Source organism: Dreissena polymorpha, chromosome 10 (genome assembly GCF_020536995.1).
Source record: "Dreissena polymorpha isolate Duluth1 chromosome 10, UMN_Dpol_1.0, whole genome shotgun sequence".
NCBI classification, from domain to species: domain Eukaryota; kingdom Metazoa; phylum Mollusca; class Bivalvia; order Myida; family Dreissenidae; genus Dreissena; species Dreissena polymorpha.
This window is the reverse complement of record NC_068364.1, coordinates 3,177,174-3,204,840: the sequence shown is the minus strand read 5'-3', so window position 1 is coordinate 3,204,840 and position 27,667 is coordinate 3,177,174. Positions and strand designations below refer to the sequence as shown.

The following is a 27,667-nucleotide window of genomic DNA, read 5'->3' as shown; positions in this document are numbered from 1 at the left end:
TTCTACGCTAGTGAGTGTTGTGCAAATTCTTTGTTAAAGAATTCAAGTTAGGAAAAGGTTTCCTCTACAATTGACTACAAATAAAAGACAATAATAAAGATGGACTGTATTTAAGGTCAGACCAGTTTGCCCCAATCACGATAGACTTCGATTCCAAGCTTCTAGAGGATTACCAAGGGACCTTAGTACCAAACAGAATGGCTGTTGACGACTTCACATTAGAATCACTTATTCAAACGTAAGTGCTTTCAGGTCAACTTAAAGCCCACTGAATATAATTCCTTTCATTTTAAAGCCTCAGTTTACTGAATAGAAATCCTTTCATTTTAAGCCTCATTTTACTGACTAGATTTCAATGCATTTTAAAGCCCCAGTCAATTGAGTAGAATTTATTATACCCCCACAAACGAAGTTTAGGGGGGTATATAGGAGTGAACTTGTCTGTCGGTCGGTCTGTGTCCGCTCTCTAATTCAAGTAGTTTTCATCCGATCTTCACCAAACTTGGTCAGAAGTTGTTTCTAGATGATGACTAGGCCAAGTTTGAACATGGGCCATGCCGGGTAAAAAACTAGGTCACGGGTCACTTAGTGCGTTTTAAACATTGAGCATGGTGTCCACTGTTTTTTGTGTAGACAACATGCTAAATATTCTGTGTAAATGTGGCATGTGGAGGTATTCATCACGTCTGTGACAAAGCTCTACTTTTATTTTAAAACCCCAGTGCATTGAAAAGATTTGCTTTAATTTTAAAGATCCAGTCCACAGAATACAATTCCATGCATTCTTAAAGCCAGGTCCACTAAAAAGAATCCAATGCATTTTAAAGACCAGGTCCACTGAATGGAATTAATTTATAAATTGCATTTTAAAGCCTGAGTACACAGACAATAATGCAATGCATTTTAAAGCAACAGTAAACAGAACAAAAATTGGAGCAGGTTTAAAGATATCCATATTTTTCATCAAAAATAGTATCAACACAAGTTATTATCCATATATAATAAAAAGTATATCATGGGTCCTTTTTTACTTTAAATTTTACGTATTTCATACTGTCAAAACCAACTATTCCAGGGATATGAATTAGTGAATGTCAGGTCCTTTTGCAACTTTTTTTTTTAGTTGCACTTGATATTTAGCTTATCTATTTTTTGAAAAAAAAAATTATGAGATATTGTCATCACCTTGGCGTTGGCGTCTGTGTCGGCGTTGGCGTCGGCTTCCGGTTAAGTTTTGTGTTTAGGTCCACTTTTCTCATAAAGTATCAAAGCTATTGCATTCAAACTTGGTACACCTACTAACTATTATGAGGGGACTGGGCGGCAAAGTTAGATAACTCTGGCGTGCATTTTGACAGAATTATGTGCCCTTTTTATACTTGAGAAAATTGAAAATTTGGTTAAGTTTTGTGTTTAGGTCCATTTTATTCCTTAAGTATCAAAGCTATTGCTTTCATACTTGCAACACATAACTACCATAAGGGGACTGTGCAGGCAAAGTTATGTAACTCTGACTGGCATTTTGACAGAAGTGCCCTTTTTATACTTAGAAAATTGAAAATTTGGTTAAGTTTTGTGTTTAGGTCCACTTTATTCCTAAAGTATCAAAGCTATTGCTTTCATACTTGCAACACTTACTAACTATCATAAGGGGGCTGTGCAGACAAAGTTATGTAACTCTGACTGGCATTTTGACAGAATTATGTGCCCTTTTTATACTTAGAAAATTGAAAATTTGGTTAAATTTGTGTTTTGGTCCACTTTACTCCTAAAGTATCATAGATATTGCTTTCATACTTGGAACACTCACAAACTATCATAAGGGGACAGTACAGGACATTTGCATAACTCTGGTTGTCATTTTGACGGAATGATGGCCCTTTTTTGACTTAGTAACTTTGAATATATGGTTAAATTTTGTGTTTAGATCCACTTTACTTCTAAAGTATCAAGGCTATTGCTTTCAAACTTCAAATACTTTCATGCTATCATGAAGGTACTGTACCTGGCAAGTTGCATTTTACCTTGACCTTTGAATGACCTTGACTCTCAAGGTCAAATTATTCATTTTTTCTAAAATTGCCATAACTTCTTTATTTATGATCAGATTTGATTGATACTTTGACAAAACAACTCTTACCTGACATACCACAATAGACTCCACCCAAACCATCCCCCACGCTCCACCCGAGAATTCTCCCCCCCCCCCCCCCCCCCCCAAAAAAAAAAGTATTTTTGTTCCTTTTTTTTTAAAGATCATCAAATAAATGACCACACCCTCACAGTAAACCCCCGACACACCCCCCCTTCCCCCCCAAAAAATATTTTTTAACATGGTTAAAAAAACACAAATATTTATTTTTATTATTTTATTTTTGAAAGACCGTCCAACCATCCCACCCAAGAATTCCCCCCCCCCCCAAAAAAAATAAATAAATATATTTTTTGGCCTTTTTTTCCCTTATTTTTGGAAGATAATGTAATAAATGACCACACCCCCTCACAATACACCCCTCTCCACCCCACCCCTCCCTCCTTTGTGATTGAAGTATTGAGATAGGTCCCTTCACCTTAAAAAAGAAAAATAGATGAGCAGTCTGCACCAGCAAGGCGGTGCTCTTGTTTCAATTTATCATTATCCAAGGCACATATTTTTTTATAGTAGGCATTTGTCTTGTATTAAAAGATTAAGTTATTTGCCTCTTGTTCTTATGCGGTTGTACTAGTCTTGTGTAAAAGTACGACTACAGTATGTTTAATTACAGTGTGTGTAACTGATTATTTTTTTTTAAATTTCTGGACTATATCTTAGCCGCGTTCGAATCTGGGTCATGAGCGTTTTTAAACTAGGTCACCAGGTCAAATCTCAACGAAGTTCATACCTTCTATCAGGTCAAGTCTTCAACAATGTGTGTCTGTGAATTTAGGTGAGTGCTTGTGGCCCTCTTGTTTGATTTCTGCATCAATGGTTAAAAAAAGGGTGGTAAAAACATCAATAGCTTGAATGTTCATCTACTCCTGGAACAAATATTACTTATTGGGACAAGTAAAAGAGTGGATTTTGTGTGTGTCCTGGATCAGTTTAAGTACACTACTAAACCATTAGGATTCAGACTTATAGAATGGGAGAATTATTGAAAGTGCATCACATAAAAATTGTTTTTCTATGAACCCTCATATGATATGTATACCTTTTTTTGTACATATGACATAATTTGGTTGTAAGAATGAATTGAAGATACTTGTACTTGGTTCTGGTCCTGTTAGTTAGATGGGGGGGGGGGGGGCTGTGTAGATGCCAACTATGATACGTTAGTTTCCATCCCTGCTTTTCCAGGTTAAAGTTAAGACAGGAAAAATCTTACCTCTCAAAATTTTTATTTGTGCTCTCCTGACATACAATCCCCACATCCTTAAAAAACTCTCTCTTTGTTTAGGAAATCCGAAATAAATGATTCAGTTGCTGCCATCAAAACAGAGTTGGCTGCCATGGATTCTGAGAAGAGTCAGTGCGCAGCAGTGGTCAGAAGTCTGGAGCCAAGATTAACCTCATTGACTGAAGAGGAAAAAACTGAGTAAGGATGCCATGTTTTTGTTAACTCAGCTGAGCAGGAAGTACTCATGGTTAGCTGTTGTGATCAGCATATGTCCAGCATTCAGCGTGTCCAGTGTGAAATGTATGTCATCAACTTTGAGCTCGTTTCCACTTTAGAAGCCACATTTTCCCTCGTATTTTGATGAAACTTGGTCATAATGTTCACCTGAACAATGTCAAGGTTTAAAATCTGGGTCACTAGCGACCATCAACATAGGCAACCAGGTCAAATGCTAGTATGACCTTGATACCACTCTAGAGGACATATAAATGACTCAACCTTCATGGTAAGAATGTGTACCCTGACATTTTTAGGCTGAGCATGATTCTTGGTCATTGGGCCACATTTATTACTGAATCGTTATGAAACTAGGTCAGAATGTTGACAATATTTAGGCTGAGTGTTTATCTGCAATTCTGCATCACGTGTTTCCAAAATCTTAGTTGCGAGGTCAATATTATAGAAGCCTTGTTACCAATCTAGAGGAGACATGCTGACCCAATCTTAATAAAACTTTGGTAAACTGTTTTTCTAGACTGAGTTCAATTTAGGTCACATGGGTTCAAATCCTAGGTCACCAGGTCAAATTTTCAAAAACAAATCTGACCGCTCTAAGGGCAATATGTATGATTCATGCTTGATGAAACTAGGTCAGAATGTTTATCTTGACAAAAATCTAGGCTTGGTCTGATGCATCTAACATAAGGACACCAGGTCTTGATTAAACTTGGCCAGAATGCTTTTCTTGACAATGTGAACGCTTTGTTGAATCTGTGTCAAGTATGGTCAAAAACTAGATCACTTGGTCGAGTCTTCAGCAATTAGTTTCTTTGAACTCTAGTAACGGCTTAACTCTTTCAGTTCGGGAACCGAATTTTGAAGGCCTTTGCAAACAGTTTGGATCCAGATGAGACGCCACAGAACGTGGCGTCTCATCTGGATCCAAACTGTTTGCTATTCTGATAGTATTTTTTGAAAAAAATCGAAGAAATGTTAATTGTAGAAATTCAGCAGACGACATTTTAGCAGACGATAAATTTCCCAGCATGCAAAGGGTTAAGGGCAATCATTGCCCTCTTGGTAAAATAGTATTAAGAGGAATTGTATTTTTGTAGAACACAGGCATGTATGAGAAAATACATGATGTTGCTCGGCACAATGCGCGCACTATTTGGCATCAAAGGCACCGAATACATCATTAGCACGCTATTGTGTTTGTGTTTTCCTACCTAGTTAAGTACATTTTAAAGTTGAGTCTGTATTCTTTGATATTGGAAGGTGTTTCATTTAACTTGAAAGCATTTTGTTTTCAAGCTATTTAAAAAACCTGAAACGACGGGAAGAACTCAAGAAGCTGGTGGCAGAGAGTGAAAGCAAAATAGCCATGAAACTGGATGTGTTAAAACTGGTGGAGGATCCGTTAAACAGCCTTGGGGAGGATGATCCACCACCAGCCATGGATATTAGTGGGAATATTGCAGTAAGTGATAAGTTTTAGCTCACTTGAGCATGAAGTGCTCATGGCGAGCTATTGTGATCACGTTATGTCCAGTTTTTCAGTGTCCTATGTGCAGTTTGTGGTTTGCGTTGTGAACTTTTAGTTCGTTGCCACCCTAGAGGCCACATTTTTCATCCAATCTTTTTGAAACTTAGACAGAATGTTTATTCAGAAAATATATAGGCTGTGTTTGAATCTGTGTCATGTGGGTCCTTAGAAGTTAATGTGTTGAGTTCATTGAGATAATGCGAAGAAGACATTAGTCAGTTATGCCTTCTGAAGTTCAAGGTAATTCTCCAAGATAAAAATGTGAGCCTCCAGTTTTGTTTCTGCTTCATATTCTTTTAGACCCATTAAAAGATTGTAATAAAAATGTTATGTAATTAAGAAGAGACCATGAAGTAAATCACACGGAAGAAACCATGAAGTAAAAACAACATCCATAAAACAAGTAAATCACACTGTCAATCAAACGAGTCAATCACACTGTCAATCAAACAAGTCAATCAAACAACGCAATCATGCTGACAATCAAAGGATTCACTAACACTGTCAATCAAACAAGTCAATCACACTGTCAATCGCACTAATCAAGAACGCTGGCTCAAAGTCAATCTCACCACTTGAAATGGTGAAGATTCAGGGAGGCAGATAAAACTCCTTGGACTGTCTTGTTCCTACTTTTATGATGATCTTATTGCTTATGCTTTCCAGTCCATAAACAGCAGTGACTGTCTTTAATGTTTCTAAATTCCCCAAATGACAAAACATTTATGCTTGTTATTTTCAGGACTTAACTGGCGGAGATGAGCCCTCATTGAAACCAGGAAAAAAGATGATGAGTCGATTTGGTCTCAATAAAATACCCCACCTTTTTGGGAACAAGGGTGGAAAGTCGGATAAGTTGGATATTAACGGCGACTCTGATAGTTTGAGACCTGCTTATGAGGACCAGATGCAGAAACCAGAAGGAGAATTGCATCAAGTGGTGAGTTTTAACCCTTTTAGCGCTGGAACTGAATTTTAAAGGCCTTTGCAAACAGTTTGGATCCAGATCAGACGCCACAAAATGTGGCGTCTGATCAGGATCCAAACTGTTTGCTATTCTGATAGTGGTCTTTGAAAAAAAGTGAAGAAAATGATGATTTTAGAAATTCAGCAGACACTGATTTAGCAGACAACAAATATCCCAGCATGCAAAGGATTAAGTTCACCTGAGTAAATATTGCTCATGGGGAGTGTTTAGGACACCATGTTGTCTGTCAATCTGTGTAAACCTTATCCTTAACTTCTACTCTTGCAATGCAAGGCAGATAAAATAAAAACTTTTCGGAAATGACCTTTGAGAAACTCTCAAGTTGTTCATGTCGTTTTGGTTTGATTTTATATGTTGTTGACCTGAGCTAAAAAATATATTTTTGAAACTGAAGACTTTACATATATATCTCCCTTGAAACCGCAATGGTATCGTGTTAAATATTGATAATGTTACATCATCTAGTGGTCCTCTACTTAATAATTACTTTCATGTCAAAACTGGCCACACCTTCATGATAAATATAGGCTGATAATGTAAATATGGAACCTGAATAGTCAGAGTTTAAATTTAGTCTGTAAAGTGGCCCTCTGCAGAGTTTGTTCACATAATGGTCCTTTGGGTAAAAATTGACCCCACATTAGCGGTTGCTTATTTTTATGCTCCCCAAAATATTTTCGGTGGAGCATATAGTTGCCAGTTTGTAGTTCCTTCTGTCACACTGTTTTGACAGTTTCTCATAGCTCAATTCTTTACCGATCTCTTTCATATTTGACATGTAGGTACATTGCATTGACCTCTACCTTTTGATGAGGTTTGAGGTCACTGGGGTCAAGGTCAAGGTCACCGAGGCTAATAATAGATTTTTCCGTCACACTTTTTTGACAGTTTCTAATAGCACCTTCAATACTTTACCGATCTCTTTCATATTTGGCATGTACTTACCTTGCATGGACCTCTACCTTTTGATGAGGTTTGAGGTCACTGGGGTCAAGGTCACGGAGGCTAATAATAGATTTTTCCGTTACACTTTTTTGACAGTTTCTCATAGCACCTTCAATACTTTACCGATCTCTTTCATATTTGGCATGTACGTACCTTGCATGGACCTCTACCTTTTGATGAGGTTTGAGGTCACTGGGGTCAAGGTCACCGAGGCTAATAATAGATTTTTCCATCACACTTTTTTGACAGTTTCTCATAGCACCTTCAATACTTTACCGATCTCTTTCATATTTGGCATGTAGGTACCTTGCATGGACCTCTGCCTTTTGATGAGGTTTGAGGTCACTGGGGTCAAGGTCACCGAGGCTAATAATATATTTTTCCGTCACACTTTTGTTACAGTTTCTCATAGGGCCTTCAATACTGTACAGATCTCTTACATATTTGGCATGTAGGTAACTTGCATAAACCTCTACCTTTTGATGAGGTGTGAGGTCACTGGGGTCAAGGTCAAGGTCACCGAGGCTAAAAATAGATTTTTTTAGGTGGTTATTAACACATAGATTGACAAAACGCATCATCGGAGAGCATCCATCAGTTTCACTGATAATCTTGTTTTGATATCCTTTTTAAAAACTTAATAACTTGTTTCAATTCTCTCTCAGACTACTTAAAGTATGTGTCATTCAGAGAAAAAACCTGTATTAAAAACATCATTTATTCACAAACATCACAGAATCTTCACATAACAGGGTTATTTCATCCTATGGCGGGTGAGCATTAGTTTTTTCTCGTAATTCTGTGAGAAAACTTCAAGATTGGATTTACCTGGTCAATGTCCTGTTGACATATGGTGACATAATGGTGTCCACCTAGCAATCAGGAGTACCAGATATTTAATCCCCAATCTGGAAGTGAAAGCTCTGGTTCCTTCTACCGGTAGGTCACAGACTGGAGAGTGTGTCATATAATCTTTGGCTGTTGATGTTATCATGCCAAAATACTGGTAAACAGCTCAAAACTAAGGCCTAATACTGCTTTTATAAGACTGGTTGTCAACTGACTGTGAAATACTGAAAATATAAAACAAGAATTACTCACAGAAAAAAATCACTGTAATTAATAAAAGACAGGAACAAATCAGAGAATTCCATGAAGTAAAAATCTACTATTGAATCCATATTTCAACAATTAACAAATTCAATAGGGAATTTATTAATTTAAGATGTTCATCTTGCCAAAACATGGAAAATAGTGTACATATATTTAATTTCACTTTCACCACTTTGCACTATTTTCCTAAGTATTTGACATTAAATTTCGTGGATCATATAGTGAGGTAAAAAATTCTTTTTTACTTTTTAAAGAAAGAGGCTTCCATAATTGATACTGTTGTTCTTCATCTACTAAAGTTCTCAATCTTACATTACGTCTGAAATTAAGATATTTATTTAATTAGTTGAAGATAAGAACTTTATTTGCTGAAAGTTTATAATTTTTTGGGCTCTTCTGGTTTAGGACAATGTCAAAGCTGAATCAGAGGTAAGTTAAATTGGTGTGGTTTTGGTCAAAATGGGCAAAGTGTTATTAATTGAATTGCCATATTGTTGATAGAATGTATTACTGCTCTATATGGAAAAAAGGTTCATATATGTAAGGATTAGCTCCTACATTTTGCAATATTTGCCCTTTTACAGTCAGGAGATGGAAGTGTAATCTGGTTGCCAAGTCTACTTAGTAATTAAATTGTTTGCTTGATTGTTAATAAAGATAAACGATTTTTATACGCCCGTCTATGACGGGACGTATTATGGTATACCCCGCGTCCGTCCGTCCGTCTGTTAATGTCGTACGCTACGTCAAATATCCTTTGACAGATTTTCTTCAAATTTTAACACAATCTTAATATTGATAAACCCTGATCCCCTTTCGTTTTTGACGGAATTCTGAATTGTCGTTCCAGAGTTATGGGACTTTGTTCGTCAAAATTTCGTGATTTCATTGAATGTCCTACTGTAGCTCAAATATCCTTCGATGGATTTTTTTCAAATTTCAACACAATCTTAATATTGATAAACCCTGATCCCCTTTCGTTTTTGACGGAATTCTGAATTGTCGTTCCAGAGTTATGGGACTTTGTTCGTCAAAATTTCGTGATTTCATTGAATGTCCTACCGTAGCTCAAATATCCTTCGATGGATTTTTTTCAAATTTCAACACAATCTTAATATTGATAAACCCTGATCCCCTTTCGTTTTTGACGGAATTCTGAATTGTTGTTCCAGAGTTATGGGACTTTGTTCGTCAAAATTTCGTGATTTCATTGAATGTCCTACCGTAGCTCAAATATCCTTCGATGGATTTTTTTCAAATTTCAACACAATCTTAATATTGATAAACCCTGATCCCCTTTCGTTTTTGACGGAATTCTGAATTGTTGTTCCAGAGTTATGCGACTTTGTTCGTCAAAATTTCGTGATTTCATTGAATGTCCTACCGTAGCTCAAATATCCTTCGATGGATTTTTTTCAAATTTTAACACAATCTTAATATTCATAAACCCTGATCCCCTTTCATTTTTGACGGAATTCTGAATTGTCGTTCCAGAGTTATGCGACTTTGTTCGTCAAAATTTCGTGATTTCATTGACTGTCCTACCGTATCAGATTTACCATGTTACAATGTTAAATTATCAAGTATTCACATATTCAACTGGATGAGATTTGACTGGAACATTGGAATTCCATACACGCATACATATACTCAAAAAAAGATATGGTATGAATGTCAAGGAGACGGCGCTCCATGCTCATGTACTTATAAAATAAACCATGTATTCAAATACAAATAAACTGAAGTAAAAAAATGATTCAAAGGGTTATTTATTACCTTACTACTTCATTGGCGAACGACGGGCGTATCATGCGCTCATGGCGCAGCTCCTCAGTTTTCTATTGTAAAAATAAATAAAAACATCATGCTTATTATCAAATGTATTATTCCTTTCTTCATAGTGTACAAATGTACATTGCACTTTCAAACTGTCTTTACTACCAAGCATTTAATTTATTCTAGAGGGCGAGTAAAAAGGCTCAAAAAAGACAAGCTTCTTTCTAAAATTAGCATGTGGCTGTGTTTTAACACAAGCATTTAAGTGATGTATTTCTTAATTTATAGTTAAATTGTTGTCTGGCTGTATAATTGTTTATGACTAATTCATGATTGCGCCTTTATAATAAGTGCTTAATTTCAACTGGTTTTATAGAAAAGTGTGTTGACTGAAGTGTTGTTAATGAACTTTTTTTTAATATTTGTGTGTTTGTGCTTGAATTGGTGCTGTATGCACTGTGTTGCAATTCAATGATTTGTTTCCTATTAAGGGCCACGTGTTACATTATGGTTTCTCTGTGCCTGATGCAGCTGAAATTCCACTTTGGTTATACTTGTAATTCGTCAAATGTGGATCTATTCATGTTATTCAATGCACCTACACAAGTTTCAATAGAAATACTTGATCAAAATAAAATAGTATTCATATACTCTTGCTTTTATTTTCTGACAGTGTAAATTAAAAAATGTGTTGTGTTTACCTTACAATTTATAAGTCACTATACCATACTGCAGCTCTAAAGTTATTTTTACTGAGGAAATTTGGGAAAATATATGATCGCATTATTCATCTTACAGATTTTAATGTCATAAATACTGACCTGTTATCGTATGCTTATACTTTCCAAGGGGAAATAACTCATCCGGAATTTTAACTGGGAATCCGCCACCTCAATACTGTAATACAGGCCAGGTTAAACATAGTGCAATGCAACCTAGCCAAAAATCGGTAACCAACCCTCAATATTCTTTCCGGATCAACCAGGTGTATACGTGTCTTTTACGGCTCTGAATTAAAATATTGTTTTTCACTTGGTTGATTGGGGTTTTGAATAGATAAATTGTGTTATTTATCTTTTTATTTCTCATTCGGATTAATTTGTGTGGATTTAATGGATTTTGTTTCATTTGTAAAAGGTAAGCCATGCTTGTTTTTATCGAACAATGGTTTATTTCTACCATGCTGGGTGTTTTCAGGCGCGAATGACCACGTGCAAAACGTGCTCTTCTAATACATTGCTAGAACGTGCAAAGCATGTTCTTCTAATGTGTTACGAGATCGTGCAAAGCGTGTTCTTCTATTGACAGATTGTTTATCATTTGCCATTGTGTGCAATAATGATTTTAACGTTCCGTATGACAATCTAATTGATCGTCATTTTATTTTTCATCTGTTTTGAATTAAACTTTTGTTTAATTTATGATCTACGGCAGTATTATTATAATTTTCATTATGGTCAAATAATGATTTTATGTGCCGTATGATAATCTGGTCTGTGACCAGTTTATGGTTGAATATGCTTTGCTCTTGTTTTTCATATATTCGACTACATGATGGTCGCAGAAACAAGAGTGGATAAATACCCGGTGACTTCGCAGATCATGGATGATAGTTGCAGTATCAGTCACCGGGTATCGGGCACGATCGCGACCGTACTATGCTAAGTCTCTTAGACAGTCGGTCAACATCAGACCATATGGCGACACCCGTCAGCCGGTCTTTGCCCGATGGCATTGGTCAAGGATATCGACCAATGCCGGACCATTTGGCATCCGCCATACGGTCATTATCCGGTGACAACACTGGTCATGATATGACCGGTACGTCACCGGCGACGTTGATCACGGACCATTGATCGACGTCTGACCGGCCGGTCCGGTCACCGGTCATGTCACCGGTCCGGTCCGGTCATTGATCACCAGTCATGTCACTGGTCCGGTCCGGTCACCGGTCATGTCACCGGTCCGGTCACCGGTCCGGTCATTGATCACCGGTCCGGTCACCGGTCCGGTCCGGTCACCGGTCATGTCACCGGTCCGGTCCGGTCATTGATCACCGGTCCGGTCACCGGTCATGTCACCGGTCCGGTCCGGTCACCGGTCCAGTCATTGATCACCGGTCCGGTCCGGTCATGTCACCGGTCCGGTCCGGTCACCGGTCATGTCACCGGTCCGGTCATGTCACCGGTCCGGTCATGTCAACGGTCCGGTCACCGGTCCGGTCATTGATCACCGCTCCGGTCACCGGTCAACAGTCATCAGTTAGGCCTGCCACCGATTACACCAGTCACCGGTCAAGAAGAAGAACTCGGTCTTCTTCATTGAATTATTCTCCTATTCTTCGTTGAATACATCGTCTTCATCAAGGATTAGACATCGGACACGCTCTTCTTTGTCGAGCAGTTCTCATCGTCGCGGCTCTCGTAAGCGATCACGTCGTCACTCACGGAGACGTTATTCTAGAAGATCTCGGTCTCATCGCAGCCGATCCACATCTCGGCCGATCCAGATCTCGACATCGCAGGAAACGAGGACGTCGTCAACCTTCACGTAGACATCAGCGGACTGCATTGAGCACCACTGGATAGTTATTGAACATACCTCTCCTTCTTTGAGCAGTTCTCGGCGTTGATACGCTCGTAAGCGATCATGTCAATGCTCACGGAGACAATATTGTAGAAGACAATATTTCCAGCGTAGCCGAACAATATTTCGGCATCGAAGTTAACGGATGTCGCCACTTCTCACGTAGGCGTTAATGAACCTACTGGTCATATCGACGTTCTCCATTTTATTCCTTTAGGAATATCATGTCTCCATTCCACGTGTGATGGTTCTTCTTATCGCATCCACACATGTTGCAGTCACCGATCCGTAGTTGTATACGAACACTAGTTCGTTTAACATTCAGGCTTCGGGATAAGCTGTTCTTTTCTCCACTACGACTACAAGGACACTTATGCCTATTAATACTGATAATCTACCGTTGTTTTTCCGGTTAACATTATCAGATGACTTCTTGGATGGTCATTCTTCTGCACCAGATATTTCCATTCTGACGCAGTTATATTATACCGGTCCCGATCACCGGACATCGGTCACCATTCATCGGTCATATCACCGATCACTGATCACCGGTCAGAATAAGTGATGTCTCATCGCCATCGGATTGGATTTTTTGGCATGATCTTCTTTTCCGAGCAATGCTTGACATTGATAACAGACCATATGGATTCCACCATTTTTCGGTCTTTAACTGGTAACGTCACCGGTCATATTATGACTGGTCCGTTCACCAGGCTACAGTTACCGGTCATTGACCGGTCCGGTTCGGTCACCACTTACCAATTACCGGTATTCCACTGTGTTTTCATCGGTCAATTTTTAGTATCACGGGTATCGTCTACATTACATAGTTGTATACCCCTGGCTATGATTGTATTGAATACTATATTTTATGGATTCAACAATCTACATGACTTTTTGTGTTTTTCAATACTGATGTTCTACTGGCGACGGTTACCAAATCATGCTATATCTGTTATTTGTACTTATATCTCAACCGGCTACATGCTGACTACTGGTCTTGCAGATAGATCGGCTGAAGTGGGCTCGGAGACTAGCATTGAGGTCGAACATTACTATTTGACCTCTATTAATTTATGTTCGAGACCCGAAGGATGAATTGTTTTAAACGCCTTTACCTGTCGGCTACAGACTTTGCAGTCAGTGTCACGGAACAGTTGGGACACATTAATGACGCTAGCAGGATTAGCAAGACGACATTTGTATCGACTTCTGCTTTTCTATTGCTCCTACGGCAGTGCATATTTTCAAGCTACTGGAATCAACAAGAGTTCTGATACATAGGATTGCCTATCAGATTGACCGCATAGCGGCTACAGGCTTGTAGATGGCTTAGGACCTATTGAACTCAGATCTTAGATCCTAGGATCTGGAGGGACCTCATCTTAAAGTTATTCTTCTATTACACTTCTGGCCATAACAGGCCGTCTTCCTATAACTGGTCGTATTCCTTTCGGAATTCGTCCCGGTTAGAAGTCTTGAAGTAAATGGATTAATCAAGTCAGAATTTAAGACTTCCATGCATTCTACCGGCAAGCGTGGACCCGCTTAAGGTTACCCCTAGGGTTTTCACCTTTTTCTGCCATCACACCTCCGATTCCGGAGGTACCACTATCAATCATATTTCCGTACTTCGCAAATCGATGACTTCGCGACCTGTATTATCCATGATTTTAAAGGCGCCTGTTATTGGTTCAAGAAGAGGCTATATTCTGTAGATAGGTCATAAACTTATAAGTGTTAAACACTGTCCTATTCTACCAATTTTCAAGTGTGTTTGGAGTGGGAAAGTTCAGCTTGCCGTGGTTTCTTTGCCCACCCATCCTTGACAAATGGTTCCGGTCACCGGTCGGTATTTACCGGTCCGGTCACCGGTCCTTCTGCTGAGACGTCTTTTCTTACGTCCGTTTCAGCTTTATTTTTAAGATAATTGTATTAATCTCGGGATTATTTAATGACACAGATTTCCATCTTTTTGTCATTATTTACCACTATTCAGTGGTGTCTAGTCTAGAAGATTATCTTGGCAAGAATATAGTTTATTCTACCACAACCTTCCTTACATCTTATACAGATGTGAGCAGATAAGGTTATGGACGATCACATAGAACAACGTATCTTGATTGTCTCAATTATGTGGTATCCTAACGAATATCACCTGCACATCTACATCTTGAAAAGCGAAAATTCTTTTTAGCTGTTTTTCATTTACAACACATTTTCACGATTCCTTTGTGATGCTTTCAACTATCACACATCGGTCGTGGTTTACTTACAGACACGGAGGTGATCATATTATCACTCCTTGTAACTGGAAATAAGGAACTTATTCGTTCTTTGTAAGAACAACAAATTTTCTCTATCGTCTTTCTCATACCAGTTCGTCTCAACGCCCTGTTGGACATTTTGTCCTGCAGTTCTTTCTTTCGAATTATTTTTCCGTTGGGTTCAATAATGTAATTGTGCATGCGCGGCAGTGAAGTTGCAGACGAGTTGCATGGTGTACATAGTATATCAAAGAATGTTGTTTATCATCAAACGCTAGTTATTAGCGTTATGCGATCGTATATCGCAGTGTATACCGGTATGCTGAACAACGTCAACAATGCAGTTCACAGAAATCGATCCAGCAGGGTGTGCGATTGTTATATATTTAAGACGGTTTTCCTTCTTATTATGGCTTTTACCATACGGAGAATTGAAATTCATGCTTTTTCTGTTGAATACGACCAATTCCAGTTGGATCTATTGTCGTTTTCACTTTGTTGTGTCAGCCAGGATTCCTTGCTTAATATCAAGTCCTCTATATGGCTTCTACCTTCAAGTTTCCAAGTTTTCTTAAACTGGTAGTCATGAAGATGAGGATAAACTTCTTTGGGCAATCAGGGCTTTGAAGTTCTATCTCAGCAGTGTTAGTCAGAAGTCCATTCGAGGTTCTCAAAGACACTCTTCATTTCCCCAAAAAAGGGGGGGAGATGTGTCTGCGGCTTCTATTTCTCGGGGTTAGACCTCGACTAAGGAAAGTTAATCTTATCCTATCTAAGGATTCATTCCTTTTTAGGATCTGACCGCATGAATTAAGAGCTCTGTCTGTTTTGTGGGCATATATTAATCACACCCCACTTTTTGACGTGCTCTAAGCTGTTTACTGGAGGAATCCGACCACCTTGTCATCTTTTTATCTTCGTTTTCTGAAGTGCCAACAATACAATTTGTATACGTTTGGGCTTGTTGTGGTTTCACTAACGGTAGTGTCTTCTTTACGACATAGACATATAACTCTGTCCGAGAAGTCATAATTAATACCGTTTTAACGAAGATTACTTGATATCATTAGCTGATAACCCTGTTTATGGGTTCTACTGTGTTGGGAAAATATATACGAACCTTCCCACCGCAGCTGCAAAATCAGCATACGATAACAGGTCAGTATTTATGACATTAAAACAAATTTTTTAAATAAAATTCATTTTAATTATTAAATACTTACCTGTTATCGGTAAGTCCCACCTCCCACCCCGCTATTCGATTAATATTTTTGTATATATATTGAAAGAATATTGAGGGTTGGTTACCGATTTTTGGCTAGGTTGCATTGCACTATGTTTAACCTGGCCTGTATTACGGTATTGAGGTGGCGGATTCCCAGTTAAAATTCCGGATGAGTTATTTCCCCTTGGAAAGTATAAGCATACGATAACAGGTAAGTATTTAATAATTAAAATGAATTTTATTTAAAAAATTTGTTTTAATCTCAAACAAAACATAGGTCATGGTGTCTGAACAACCCGTCGTTCTCATTCTCATCCAAACATGTACGAGCAAACACGAGTTTGGCTTCTTCATGAGAAGAGAACTAGGTCATGCTACAGAGGCGGCCCAATCTGGCGTTTGCTCGTAAATGTTTGGATATCGTCGCGGGAAATTCACATGGAATATATTGTGACACAAAAAATAAAAACCAGCATTTTGTATCTTGTTAAATCGGTTTACATTCCACATCTAGCGTTGAAATTTTCGCTATTACTATAAAGAACACTGATTTTGTATGGGTTAACATTATTTTATTAAATATTTTACTCAATATTCGTTGATTTTGAGTATTTATGTGGCTTTAAAGCACAAGCATGTGTTGCTTTTAAGACAGCACTTGCACAGTGTCCACTTTTGGTCCACTGCCCTCAATATCAGTCATCAGGTCAGAGAACTGACCACTGAGCAAATCAGAATTGAACAAGAAACCGTTGGAGACGGGTGATGCTTCCCTAAGTTTTTTTTTGTCACAATATTGCTCTATATATTCAGATAAAAGGAAACGTCTTGAGGGGCATAACTTTGGACAAAATAATACGATGGATGGTTTAGCAACTTAAAAATTTCAAAGGGCCGTAACTCTCTGAATAAATCATCTAACCAGAACCCACAAATAACATGCGCATCTCCTCAAGGTAGTTAAGCTACCCATAAAGCTTCATTGAATTCCAGTCAGTAGTTGGGGAGAAATAGCCCGGACAAGAATTGCACTACATGTACAGTTAATGGAAAATTTCAAAGGGTCATAACTCTGTGAAAAATCATTTGACTAGAACCCGCTGATAATATGCACATGTCCTTTTGGTAGTGAAGCTTCCCATAAAGTTTCATTGAATTCCCGTCATTAGTTGCTGAGAAATAGCCTGGACAAGAATTGCACTATATGTACAGTTAATGGAAAATTTCAAAGGGCCATAACTCTGTGAAAAATCATCCGACCAGAACTGGCTGATAATATGCACATCTCCTTTTGGTAGTGAAGCTTCCCATAAAGTTTAATTGAATTCTGGTCATTAATTGCTGAGAAATAGCCCGGTCAAAAATTGTGCACGGACGGACGCACGGACAGACGAAGCGGCGACTATATGCTCCCCCAAAAAATTTCGGGGGAGCATAAAAACAATATTGACAGTAAAGAATTAATTTCATTCATGTTCTTTATTTATTTTATGAACTGTCACATGATCTAAATTTGGATTTTTTTTTAATAGGCTTACAATGTTAACTTGTTACCAATAAATAATTGAATTTCAAACAGTATTTTTGAACAACCATTACAGTTCTTTGATTTCACAAAACACATGTTGTAAGACTAACCAAGCTAGAATCTAAACCCGTAATAAGTGTATATGCAGCATTATTTTACTTTGAAATTTCTATATAATTTCTATATAATGTCTTCTTTTTTTTTTAAATCGTTCCATAATTATGCCTAACAATCCAAGAAAATACATTGGTTATGCTCAGGGGTGTCATCCTTGCAGCTAATTTCAACCCTTTAAATGCCAAACTAGTTAAAAAATATTTCTTAAATTTGCTAGATCTTTTTCAAATTAGAAAATATTGTTCAAAATGAGAATATTTGTAAACCTTGCAATGGGTTTGGATGTTTAAATCCCGTTCACATTTCTGCATGATAATTTCGAAAAGGAAACATTACCTCACACTAACACCTGCCTTTTTCCTGTTGATTTTAGACTGGTTCAGATATGGCGCCAAAAAAGCTCGAGGATGAAGACTGGTTCCATGGAGTCCTTCCTCGGGAGGAAGTGCAGCGTCTGCTCGCGCAGGACGGGGATTTCCTCGTGCGAGAAAGTAAAAACAAGCGAACAAATGAGGTCCAGTATGTGCTGTCTGCGTATTGGACAGGGCACCGGCACTTTATTATACAGTGGGTCGATGTAAGTATGGACAGGGCACCGGCACTTTATTATACAGTAGGTCGATGTAAGTAGTTAAAGTTATGATAACTCACTTTTGTTTTGAAGGCCTAGTTAAATAAATTCTTGACTCTTCTTAAGATTTACAACTCAGTGTATCAATCTACCAAGAAATGTTTATGTAAAATATTTTAGTATAGCAGACTTATTAACCTTTTACCACTTAGACACGTATTTTGATGCATGTGTGGTCCCTTAGAAAGTTAAATTTAATTAAAGACCTTTATTACTAAATTAAAGGCTTCATTTCCAACCCTTAGATAATGAAGAGCAGCAAACAGCATTAAACCTGAACAGACTGCGAGTTACTCGCAGGCTGTTCTGGTTTTATGCTGTTTGCACATAGCCATATTCACTTTGCTTCTGAGTGGGAAAGGGTTAAGGGCTCGCTGTAGCTTGATTGGTCATTGTTGGCTCGGGTGCTTCTTACATGTATCCCGGGTACTTTTAACTTTTTAAGTATACTTGCATGTACTCTGGTTACGGTAAATATACTTAATCGTACCTGGTGGATATTATAGACTATTATTAGTCTATACCCGAGTTGTATTCCCGCTTAAAATCCGTTGTCGTAAAACTCGCTACCGATTACCGTAAAATGATATTGTTTATTTTAAACAGACTTCTCTTTAAAAAAATCTTCATCAACATTTTGAGTACATTTTGAGTATTTTTGAGCTTTTTGAGTACAAGTTTCGTTAATATAAAAGCCATTTTACAGAAAATTGACATAAATGTGAATATAATAAATTTGAAAAGAAAACAACCTGTAATGACCGATTTAGCGTTAAATATCCCGGGTACGTTTTAGTATATTTACCGTACCCGGGGTACATTTAAGTATACTTAAAGAGTACCCGGGGTACATTTAAGTATACTTAAGAGTACCCGGGGTACATTTAAGTAGTACCCGAGTCTCACTGTACCGTGTCTCATGCATATGTGTTTTCATCACAGTTGATAAGCGTTGCTACACTATGACCACAGCTTGGTGTCAGTGCACTGGAATAGTACTCGGAGTTGCCGGGGTCTGGGGTCAAAAAGAATATTAAACAAGGCCTTTAAAATGACCTTTGTGAACATGCATGTATGCTGACATCCTTACTTGTTCTTTTGTTGTTGTTTTTTTTTAGCAGTATTTAAATCGTATCACAAGGGTCAGTTAACAAATTCACACTCACACATATTTATGCCAGTAAATGACAACTCCCATTAGCTTGGCCTCCTTTGATCAGAGGTACTGAGATAATGGCTGTAGAAAGTATTTCATTACCAATATCCCAAAAAGTTATATGGCGGGGCTAGTGATAGAACCCATGATCCGGTAATTTCATATCATGCACTCTACCAACTGAGCTAGCAGGACCAAGTCTACTCAGTTTATCCCACATTGTATCATGTAATGTTGTCAATGCAGGCATTTTGTAATATTATCCACTTAAAATTATCATAAGCCTTATGATTATTGATGAGCTGTTTTCATATTAAATGCTTTAATATGTAATTTCATCAAATGTCATTTCACCACAGAACGGCTGGAGATTCGAGGGAGATGTTTATCCCACAATTCCAGAGCTCGTAAATAATCAGTATGCGAGCAGGAAACCAGTCACAAATAAATCGGGAACCATCCTGTCAAACCCGATACGGCGAGAATCATGGGAGCTAAACAACGATGACATCTTACTTGATACCAAAATAGGCAATGTAAGTGGAACAATTCATCATGAATCTACACTGAAAGTACTGTTTTATATTAATTTCATTATTTTTGCATGAGTAGCATGAAATGGCTCACATCAATCAATTAATCAATCAATTGCACAAAACAAGATTCAGTATTCAACAGTATTCTGTATAGTACAATATGCGTGTACGATATGATGTTCTTTTAAACAAAAAGGCCATGAGTTTGTTTTAAAGGCTTGTGAAAAGGCGACATTTTACTGATGTAAAAGGCAAGTTTCATGAAAATCGGAAAACTGCATAATTTTATGAGATTCTTTGAGGAGATGAAATCTTTATTATATTCCTATACACATTCTTAACAAGATCTGGTAGCTGAATGTTGCAATAACATATCACAAAATCAAGTATTTGAACATGTAGCATGAACTTATCTTTTGCCAAGATATATTAACAATTGTAAAAAAAATCCTATTTTATGTGTTCACCAGTCAAGTTTAGCAGCAGGTGATATCGACAAGTAGCAGGGTGAAGCAACATGCTTTTTAGCTCTAGGTCTTTCCTATTTCAGGTATTGGTTTTTTGAGAGATAATGATTTTTATGCCCCCGATAGGGTGGCATATAGCAGTTGAACTGTCCCTCAGTCAGTATGTGTGTATGTCAGTATGTCAGTCCGTCCGTCCGTCCAAAAACTTTAATGGCCATAACTTTTTCAATATTGAAGATAGCAACTTGATATTTGGCATGCATGTGCATCTCATGGAGCTGCACATTTTGAGTGGTAAAGGTCAAGGTCATCCTTCAAGGTCAAATGTCTAATATATGGCGTCTGTCCATCCGTGCAAAAACTATAACATTGGCCATAACTTTTACACTATTGAAGATAGCAACTTAATATTTGGCATGCATGTGTATCTCATGGAGCTGAACATTTTGAGTGGTGAAAGGTGAAGGTCAAGGTCATCCTTCAAGGTCAAATGTCAAATATATGGCATCTGTCCGTCCGAAAACTTTAACATTGGCCATAACTTTTTCAATATTGAAGATAGCAACTTGATATTTGGCATGTATGTGTATCTCATGAAGCTGCACATTTTGAGTGGTGGAAGTTCAAGGTCATCCTTCAAGGTCAAAGGTCAAAAAGTAAATAATTTTTTTTTTAATTTCAAAGCAGCGTTCTCATGAAGCTGCACATTTTGAGTGGTGGAAGTTCAAGGTTAAGGTCATCTTTCAAGGTCAAAGGTAAAAAAAAAATATAATATTTTTTTTTCAAAGCGGCGCAATAGGGGGCATTGTTTTTCTGATGAACACATCTCTTGTTTACTTATTTAAGGGTAACTTCGGAGAGGTGTTTAGAGGAGTCTATCGAAGGTCAGGTGAAACTGTCGCAGTGAAAACCTGCAAAGATACGCTTTCAGAGGACCAAAGAAAGAAGTTTCTGATGGAGGGACGAATATTGAAGCAGTATGATCACCCGAACATTGTGAGATTCATTGGCATTGCAGCCCAACGTCAGCCTGTGATGATTATAATGGAATATGTAACAGGCATGTGAAGTCCATGTATTCTAAATTTGTAAAAAGCTTCTGAACACTCAGAGTCTACATTAAATGTATCTTGTTCTGAGAAAACTGGGCTTAATGCATGTGCGTAAAGTGTCGTCCCAGATTAGCCTGTGCTGTCCGCACAGGCTAATCAGGTACAACACTTTCCGCTTAAACTAGATTTTAGGTTAAAAGGGACTTCCTTTAAACGAAAAATACCATTGAAGCTGAAAGTGTCGTCCCTGATTAGCCTGTGCGGACTGCACAGGCTAATCTGGGACGACACTTTACGCACATGCATTAAGCCCAATTTTCTCAGAACAAGACACAATTTTGCTAGTGATATTTCGACGGAGTTCTAATACGGGTCTTGTTGAATAAAAAACTAGGTTACTGAGACAAAATAAAGAAAAATCTTGTGAAAAACTCAAGAGGTCACATTTTTGCAAATATCTGTATTAAACTTTTTCAGATCATGTTTCTCAATGATATCTCAACCAGGTTATAAATTTGGTCACATGGGGCTGTAAACTAGGTCATCTTGTCATATTTAGGAAAAAGAAAAAGCTTGTGAACTCAAGTTGCTTCATTAATTTCCAAGTCTTCACAAAGCTTTTAATATATTTCAACAGAGTTTGTAAATGGGTAACGCGGTGTTATAAAATGGGTTGGTGGATCATAATAAAGTTAAAGATTTAAACACTTTAGGCCATATTTATTGCCAAATATTCATTAAAATTGATCTGCACATGTGTTCTGATTATTTCATTGCTTATCGAGTAGTAGGCGAGCACTAAACAGAATTCTATGTTAATATGTGATAAATTCCAGTGGAACAAATGGTGATACAAAAACTATGGATGCTTTTTTTACTTTTAAAGTTTCTGGAAACCAGTATGCATTTGGCTCCAGTTTCTAGTTTCCTGGATATTTTTTCATTTGACAAATATTTATTATACCCCCACTCACAAAGTTTAGGGGGGGGTTTATAGGAGTGAGCTTGTCGGTCTGGCGGTCGGTCTGTCCGTATTAAGTGTCCGCTCTCTAATTCAAGTAGTTTTCATCCAATCTTCATCAAACTTGGTCAGAAGTTGTATCTAGATGATGTCTAGGTCAAGTTTGAATATGGGTCATGCCGGGTCAAAAACTAGGTCACGGGGTCACTTAGTGCGTTTTAAACATTAAGCATGTTGTCTGCTCTCTAATTCAAGTAGTTTTCATCCAATCTTCACCAAACTTGGTCAGAAGTTGTATCTAGATAATGTCTAGGTCAAGTTTGAATATGGGTCATGCCGGGTCAAAAACTAGGTCACGGGGTCACTTAGTGTGTTTTTAACATCACCATATTGTTAGCTCTCTAATTCAAGTAGTTTTCATCCAATTCTCACCAAACTTGGTCAGAAGTTGTATCTAGATGATGTCTAGGCCAAGTTCGAACATGGGCCTTGCCGGGTCAAAAACTAGGTCACAGGGTCACTGTGAGTTTTAAACATTGAGCATAGTGTCAGCTCTCTAATTCAAGTAGTTTTCATCAGAGCTTCACCAGACTTGGTCAGAAGTTGTATCTAGATGATGTCTAGGCCAAGTTGGAACATGGGTCATGGCAGGTCAAAAACTAGGTCACGGGGTCACTTTGTGCGCTATAAACATTTAGCATGGTGTCCGCTCTCTAATTCAAGTAGTTTTCATCCGATCTTCACCAGACTTGGTCAGAAGTTGTATCTAGATGATGTCTAGGCCAAGTTCGAATATGGGTCATGCCGGGTAAAAAACTAGGTCACTGGGTCACTTAGTATGTTTTACACATTCAGCATGGTGTCTGCTTTCTTATTCAAGTAGTTTTCATCCGATCTTCACCACACTTGGTCAGAAGTTGTATCTAGATGATGTGTAGGTCAAGTTCGAACATGGGCCATGCAGGGTCAAAAACAAGGTCACGGGGACACACAGTGCGTTTTAAACATTGAGCATGGTGTCCGCTGTTTTTTGTGAAGACAACATGCAAAATATTCTGTGTCAATGCAGCATGTGGGGGTATTCGTCACGTCTGTGACAAAGCTCTAGTTGTATAAATAAATACTCCATTTATTTGACTAAAATAACAAGGTTATAATATGTAAAGAATGTGTAAGTAAAATTCCTAATAACGTTGATATTTTTCTTTGAATGTTTAAGTGAACTTCTGTGTTTAGGTGGTGCCTTATTGAATTTTCTACGAAAAGATGGCAAGAGACAATCTCGGATGCAGGCCGCCTGCATGTGCCTGGATGCTGCAAACGGAATGGCATATCTCTCAGAGAAAGGTTGTATACACAGGTGAGTTGGTGGTGGTAGTGGTGTTGGTTGTCATGATGATGATGATGACAGTTATGATGATGGTGACGATGTTGTTGTTGTTGTTGATGATAATGACGATGATGATGATGACTATGGTGAAGATTATGATGAAGACTACAAGGATAATAGATCTGATGATATGATGAATAAGAGTTTGGTTATGATGATGTTGCTGTTGATGATTATAATAATTATGCTGATGCTAATGATGATAATAATAGCAGAAATTATGAAAATATCAGTGGTGGTGGTGCTACTACATATAAGGAATAAGCTACTTTTGTTGCTGCTTCTGCAGTGAATTATGATTTATCCTCCAGAGACCTGGCTGCCAGGAACTGTCTGGTGGGTGACAATCACGTCGTGAAGATTTCAGACTTTGGCATGTCGAGGGAGGAGCAGGAGTACACAGTGTCAGATGGCATGAAGCAGATACCCATCAAGTGGACCGCACCCGAGGCCTTGAACTATGGTAAATGAGTGGGTCTGAGCTTAGATGCTATAGCCAAGGCTGTGAACTATGGTAAAGGAGTGGGTCTTAGCTTAGATACTATACTCGATGCTTTGAACTATGGTAAAGGAGTGGGTCCAAGCTCAGATGCTATAGCCAATGCCTTGAACTTGGTAAATGAGTAGGTCTAAGCTTAGATGCTATAGCCAATGCCTTGAACTATGGTAAATGAGTGGGTGAGGGCTTAGATGCTATAGCCAAGGCTATGAACTATGGCGAAGGAGTGGGTCCCAGCTTAGATGGTATAGCAAATGCCTTGAACTAAGGTAAATGAGTGGGTAGGAGCTTAGATGCTATAGCCAATGCCTTGAACTATGGTAAATGAGTGGGTCTGGGCTTAGATGCTATAGCCAATGCCTTGAACTATGGTAAATAAGTGGGTCTGAGCTAAGATGCAATAGCCAATGCCTTGAACTATGGTAAATGAGTGGGTTAGGCCTTAGATGCTATAGCCAAGGCCTTGAACTGTGATAAATGAGTGGGTCTGAGCTTAGATGTTATAGTCAATGCCTTGAACTATGGTAAATGAGTGGGTGCGTGCTTTGATGCTATAGCCAATGCCTTGAACTATGGTAAATGAGTTGGTCCAAGCTTAGATGCTGCAACAAATGCATAGAACTATAGTAAATGAGTGGGTCAGAGCTTAGATGCTATAGCCAATGCATTGAACTATGGTAAATGAGTGGGTCCGAGCTTGGATAGTATAGCCAATGTCTTTAATTATGCTAAATGAGTGGGTCTAAGCTTGGTTGCTATAGCCAATGCATTGAACGATGGTAAATGAGTGGATCAGAGCTTAGATGCTATAGCCAATTCCTTGAACTATGCTAAATGAGTGTGTCAGTGCTTAGATGCTATATCCAATGCCTTGAACTATGGTAAATTAGTGGGTCAGAGCTTAGATGCTGTAGCCAATTCATTGAACTATGGTAAATGAGTTGGTCAGAGCTTAGATGCTATAGCCAATGCCTTGAATTATGGTAAATGAGTGGGTCAGAGCTTAGATGCTATAGCCAATGCCTTGAACTATGGTAAATGAGTGGGTCAGAGCTTAGATGCTATAGCCAATGCCGTAAACTATGGTAAATGAGTGGGTCTGAGCTTGGATAGTATAGCAAATGCCTTGAACTATAGTAAATGAGTGGGTCAGTGCTTAAATGCTATAGCCAATGCCTTGAACTATGGTAAATGAGTGGGTCCGAGCTTGGATAGTATAGCCAATGCCTTGAACGATGCTAAATGAGTGGGTCAGTGCTTAGATGTTATAGCCAATGCCTTGAACTATGGTAAATGAGTGGGTCCGAACTTGGATAGTATAGCCAATGCCTTGAACTATGGTAAATAAGTGGGTCAGAGCTTAGATGCTATAGCCAATGCATTGAACTATGGTAAATGAGTGGGTCCGAGCTTGGATAGTATAGCCAATGCCTTGAACAATGCTTAATGAGTGGGTCAGTGCTTTGATGCTATAGCCAATGCCTTAAACTATAGTAAATTAGTGGGTCAGAGCTTAGATGCTATAGCCAATGCCTTGAACTATGGTAAATAAGTGGGTCAAAGATGCTATTGCCAAGGCCTTGAACTATGGTAAATTAGTGTGTCAGAGCTTAGATACTATAGCCAAGGCCTTGAACTATGGTAAATTAGGGGGTCAGAGCTTAGATGCTATAGCCAAGGCCTTGAACTATGGTAAATGAGTGAGTCCGAGCTTAGATGCTATAGCAAATGCTGTGAACTAAGGTAAATGAGAGGGTCAGAGCTAAGATGCTAGATACAATGCCTTGAACTATGGTAATGGAATGGGTCTGAGCCTAGATGCTATAGCCAATGCCTTGAACTATGGTAAAGGAGTCATTTCAAAAGTAAAAAAATGATAGCCCATGCATTTGAATTTGAATAAATCTGTTTGGTCATCATTAGTACCTTGAAAAATAATTGTAAAATATGTTTTAATAGTCGTTACAGCAGTATTAAAAAATTGAAAACTTGGGATATTTTCTGATGAAAAGCAGAAAAATGTGATAAAATACTAAAATAACATTTGATATATAGCTGTTTATTATAAACATATTTATTTCTTTTGGCAAATACAGTGTATATCAAGCATGCACAATATTACCCGGTATGTAAAAAAGGATAGAAAAGAAAGAAAAAGGTGTTTGCACGAATAGCAGTTTTAAGATCTGATGAATTACACCATTCAAGTGTGATTTTTTTACATGGTTTGTTTGTTCATTTAATGGTAGTTTTTTTTACATTGAAGATCTTTAAAGAGTAAAAGTATCATGTTAAGAAATCTATTCTTGTTTCCAGGCAAGTACACGACTATGTGTGATGTATGGAGTTACGGTATCCTGATGTGGGAGATATTCTCAAATGGCTTGACACCATACCCTGGATGGACAAACGCAATAGCTCGGGAGAAAGTTGAACAAGGTACAGTGACAATGTGCATATGAGCTGTGTTTTGGGAAACAGGGGTTAAAGCATTTGAGTTAAGTGTCATTCCCAGATTAGCCTGTGCAGTCTGCACAGGCTCATAAGGGACAACATTTTCTGCCTAGACTGGAATTTTGTTTAAAAGAGACTTCCTTTTAACAAAAAATTTCATTAAAGCAGAAAGTGTTGACCATGATTAGCCTGTGTTGACTGTGCACGGGCTTATCTGGGACGACATCTTACGCACATGCATTTAACCCCATTTTCCAAAAGCACAGCTCGTATATCTTTTCTGCTAGCGTGGTTTACTGAGAACGTGTATCAATCAAGTTGGATATGTCATGTCGTAGCTCATGAAGGGACTGGATAAGGTTTATACCCATTTCCAGAACAGCATACATGTACTGATGTAATATTTTATTTGTCTTCTATGCATTTTCTGCAGATTGTTCTGTACATAACAAAGCAAACCACCTGCTATTTTGTGTCAAGTAAATTTTTTTGATGTTGAAATAACTTCCTGTGTTTATAATTTATTCTACTGATGAAAGCAAAGGCTCCAACGTGTTTACAATTGTAGAAATTGAATAAAAATATTATGGGCTTTTGCAATAACTTTTATTCAAGGATGTCACAAGTTACCAAAAAATAAATAAAGGCATAACGAAACCAATATCATTATAATGGACCTTTGTATTCAAATAAGAAAGTATTTTGGCTACTAATATCATGTGGAAATAGTTTCTCATATTTGAGTGTTAATTCATTAACATTTTATTGATCAATTTTGAGGGCTGAATAACAGTAGCTTGTCAAATTTAAATGTCAAGCACATTTTTTAATTGC

At 38.0% G+C, this 27,667-nt stretch overlaps 1 protein-coding gene across 3 annotated transcripts in view; it reads left to right on the top strand.

The window, feature by feature from the left end:
- The window catches only part of LOC127848823 (tyrosine-protein kinase Fer-like), a 54,208-nt gene that overhangs the window by 19,206 nt on the left and 7,335 nt on the right, over nucleotides 1-27,667 (top strand). For all 3 annotated transcript variants that reach the window (XM_052381462.1, XM_052381464.1, XM_052381463.1), the window contains 10 exons: nucleotides 116-238; nucleotides 3,438-3,575; nucleotides 4,911-5,076; nucleotides 5,885-6,082; nucleotides 18,061-18,264; nucleotides 19,834-20,010; nucleotides 21,324-21,537; nucleotides 23,727-23,850; nucleotides 24,192-24,343; nucleotides 26,696-26,818. In XM_052381462.1, coding sequence (XP_052237422.1) covers nucleotides 116-238; nucleotides 3,438-3,575; nucleotides 4,911-5,076; nucleotides 5,885-6,082; nucleotides 18,061-18,264; nucleotides 19,834-20,010; nucleotides 21,324-21,537; nucleotides 23,727-23,850; nucleotides 24,192-24,343; nucleotides 26,696-26,818 — 1,619 coding nt within the window. The remainder of the gene's footprint in view (nucleotides 1-115; nucleotides 239-3,437; nucleotides 3,576-4,910; nucleotides 5,077-5,884; nucleotides 6,083-18,060; nucleotides 18,265-19,833; nucleotides 20,011-21,323; nucleotides 21,538-23,726; nucleotides 23,851-24,191; nucleotides 24,344-26,695; nucleotides 26,819-27,667) is intronic.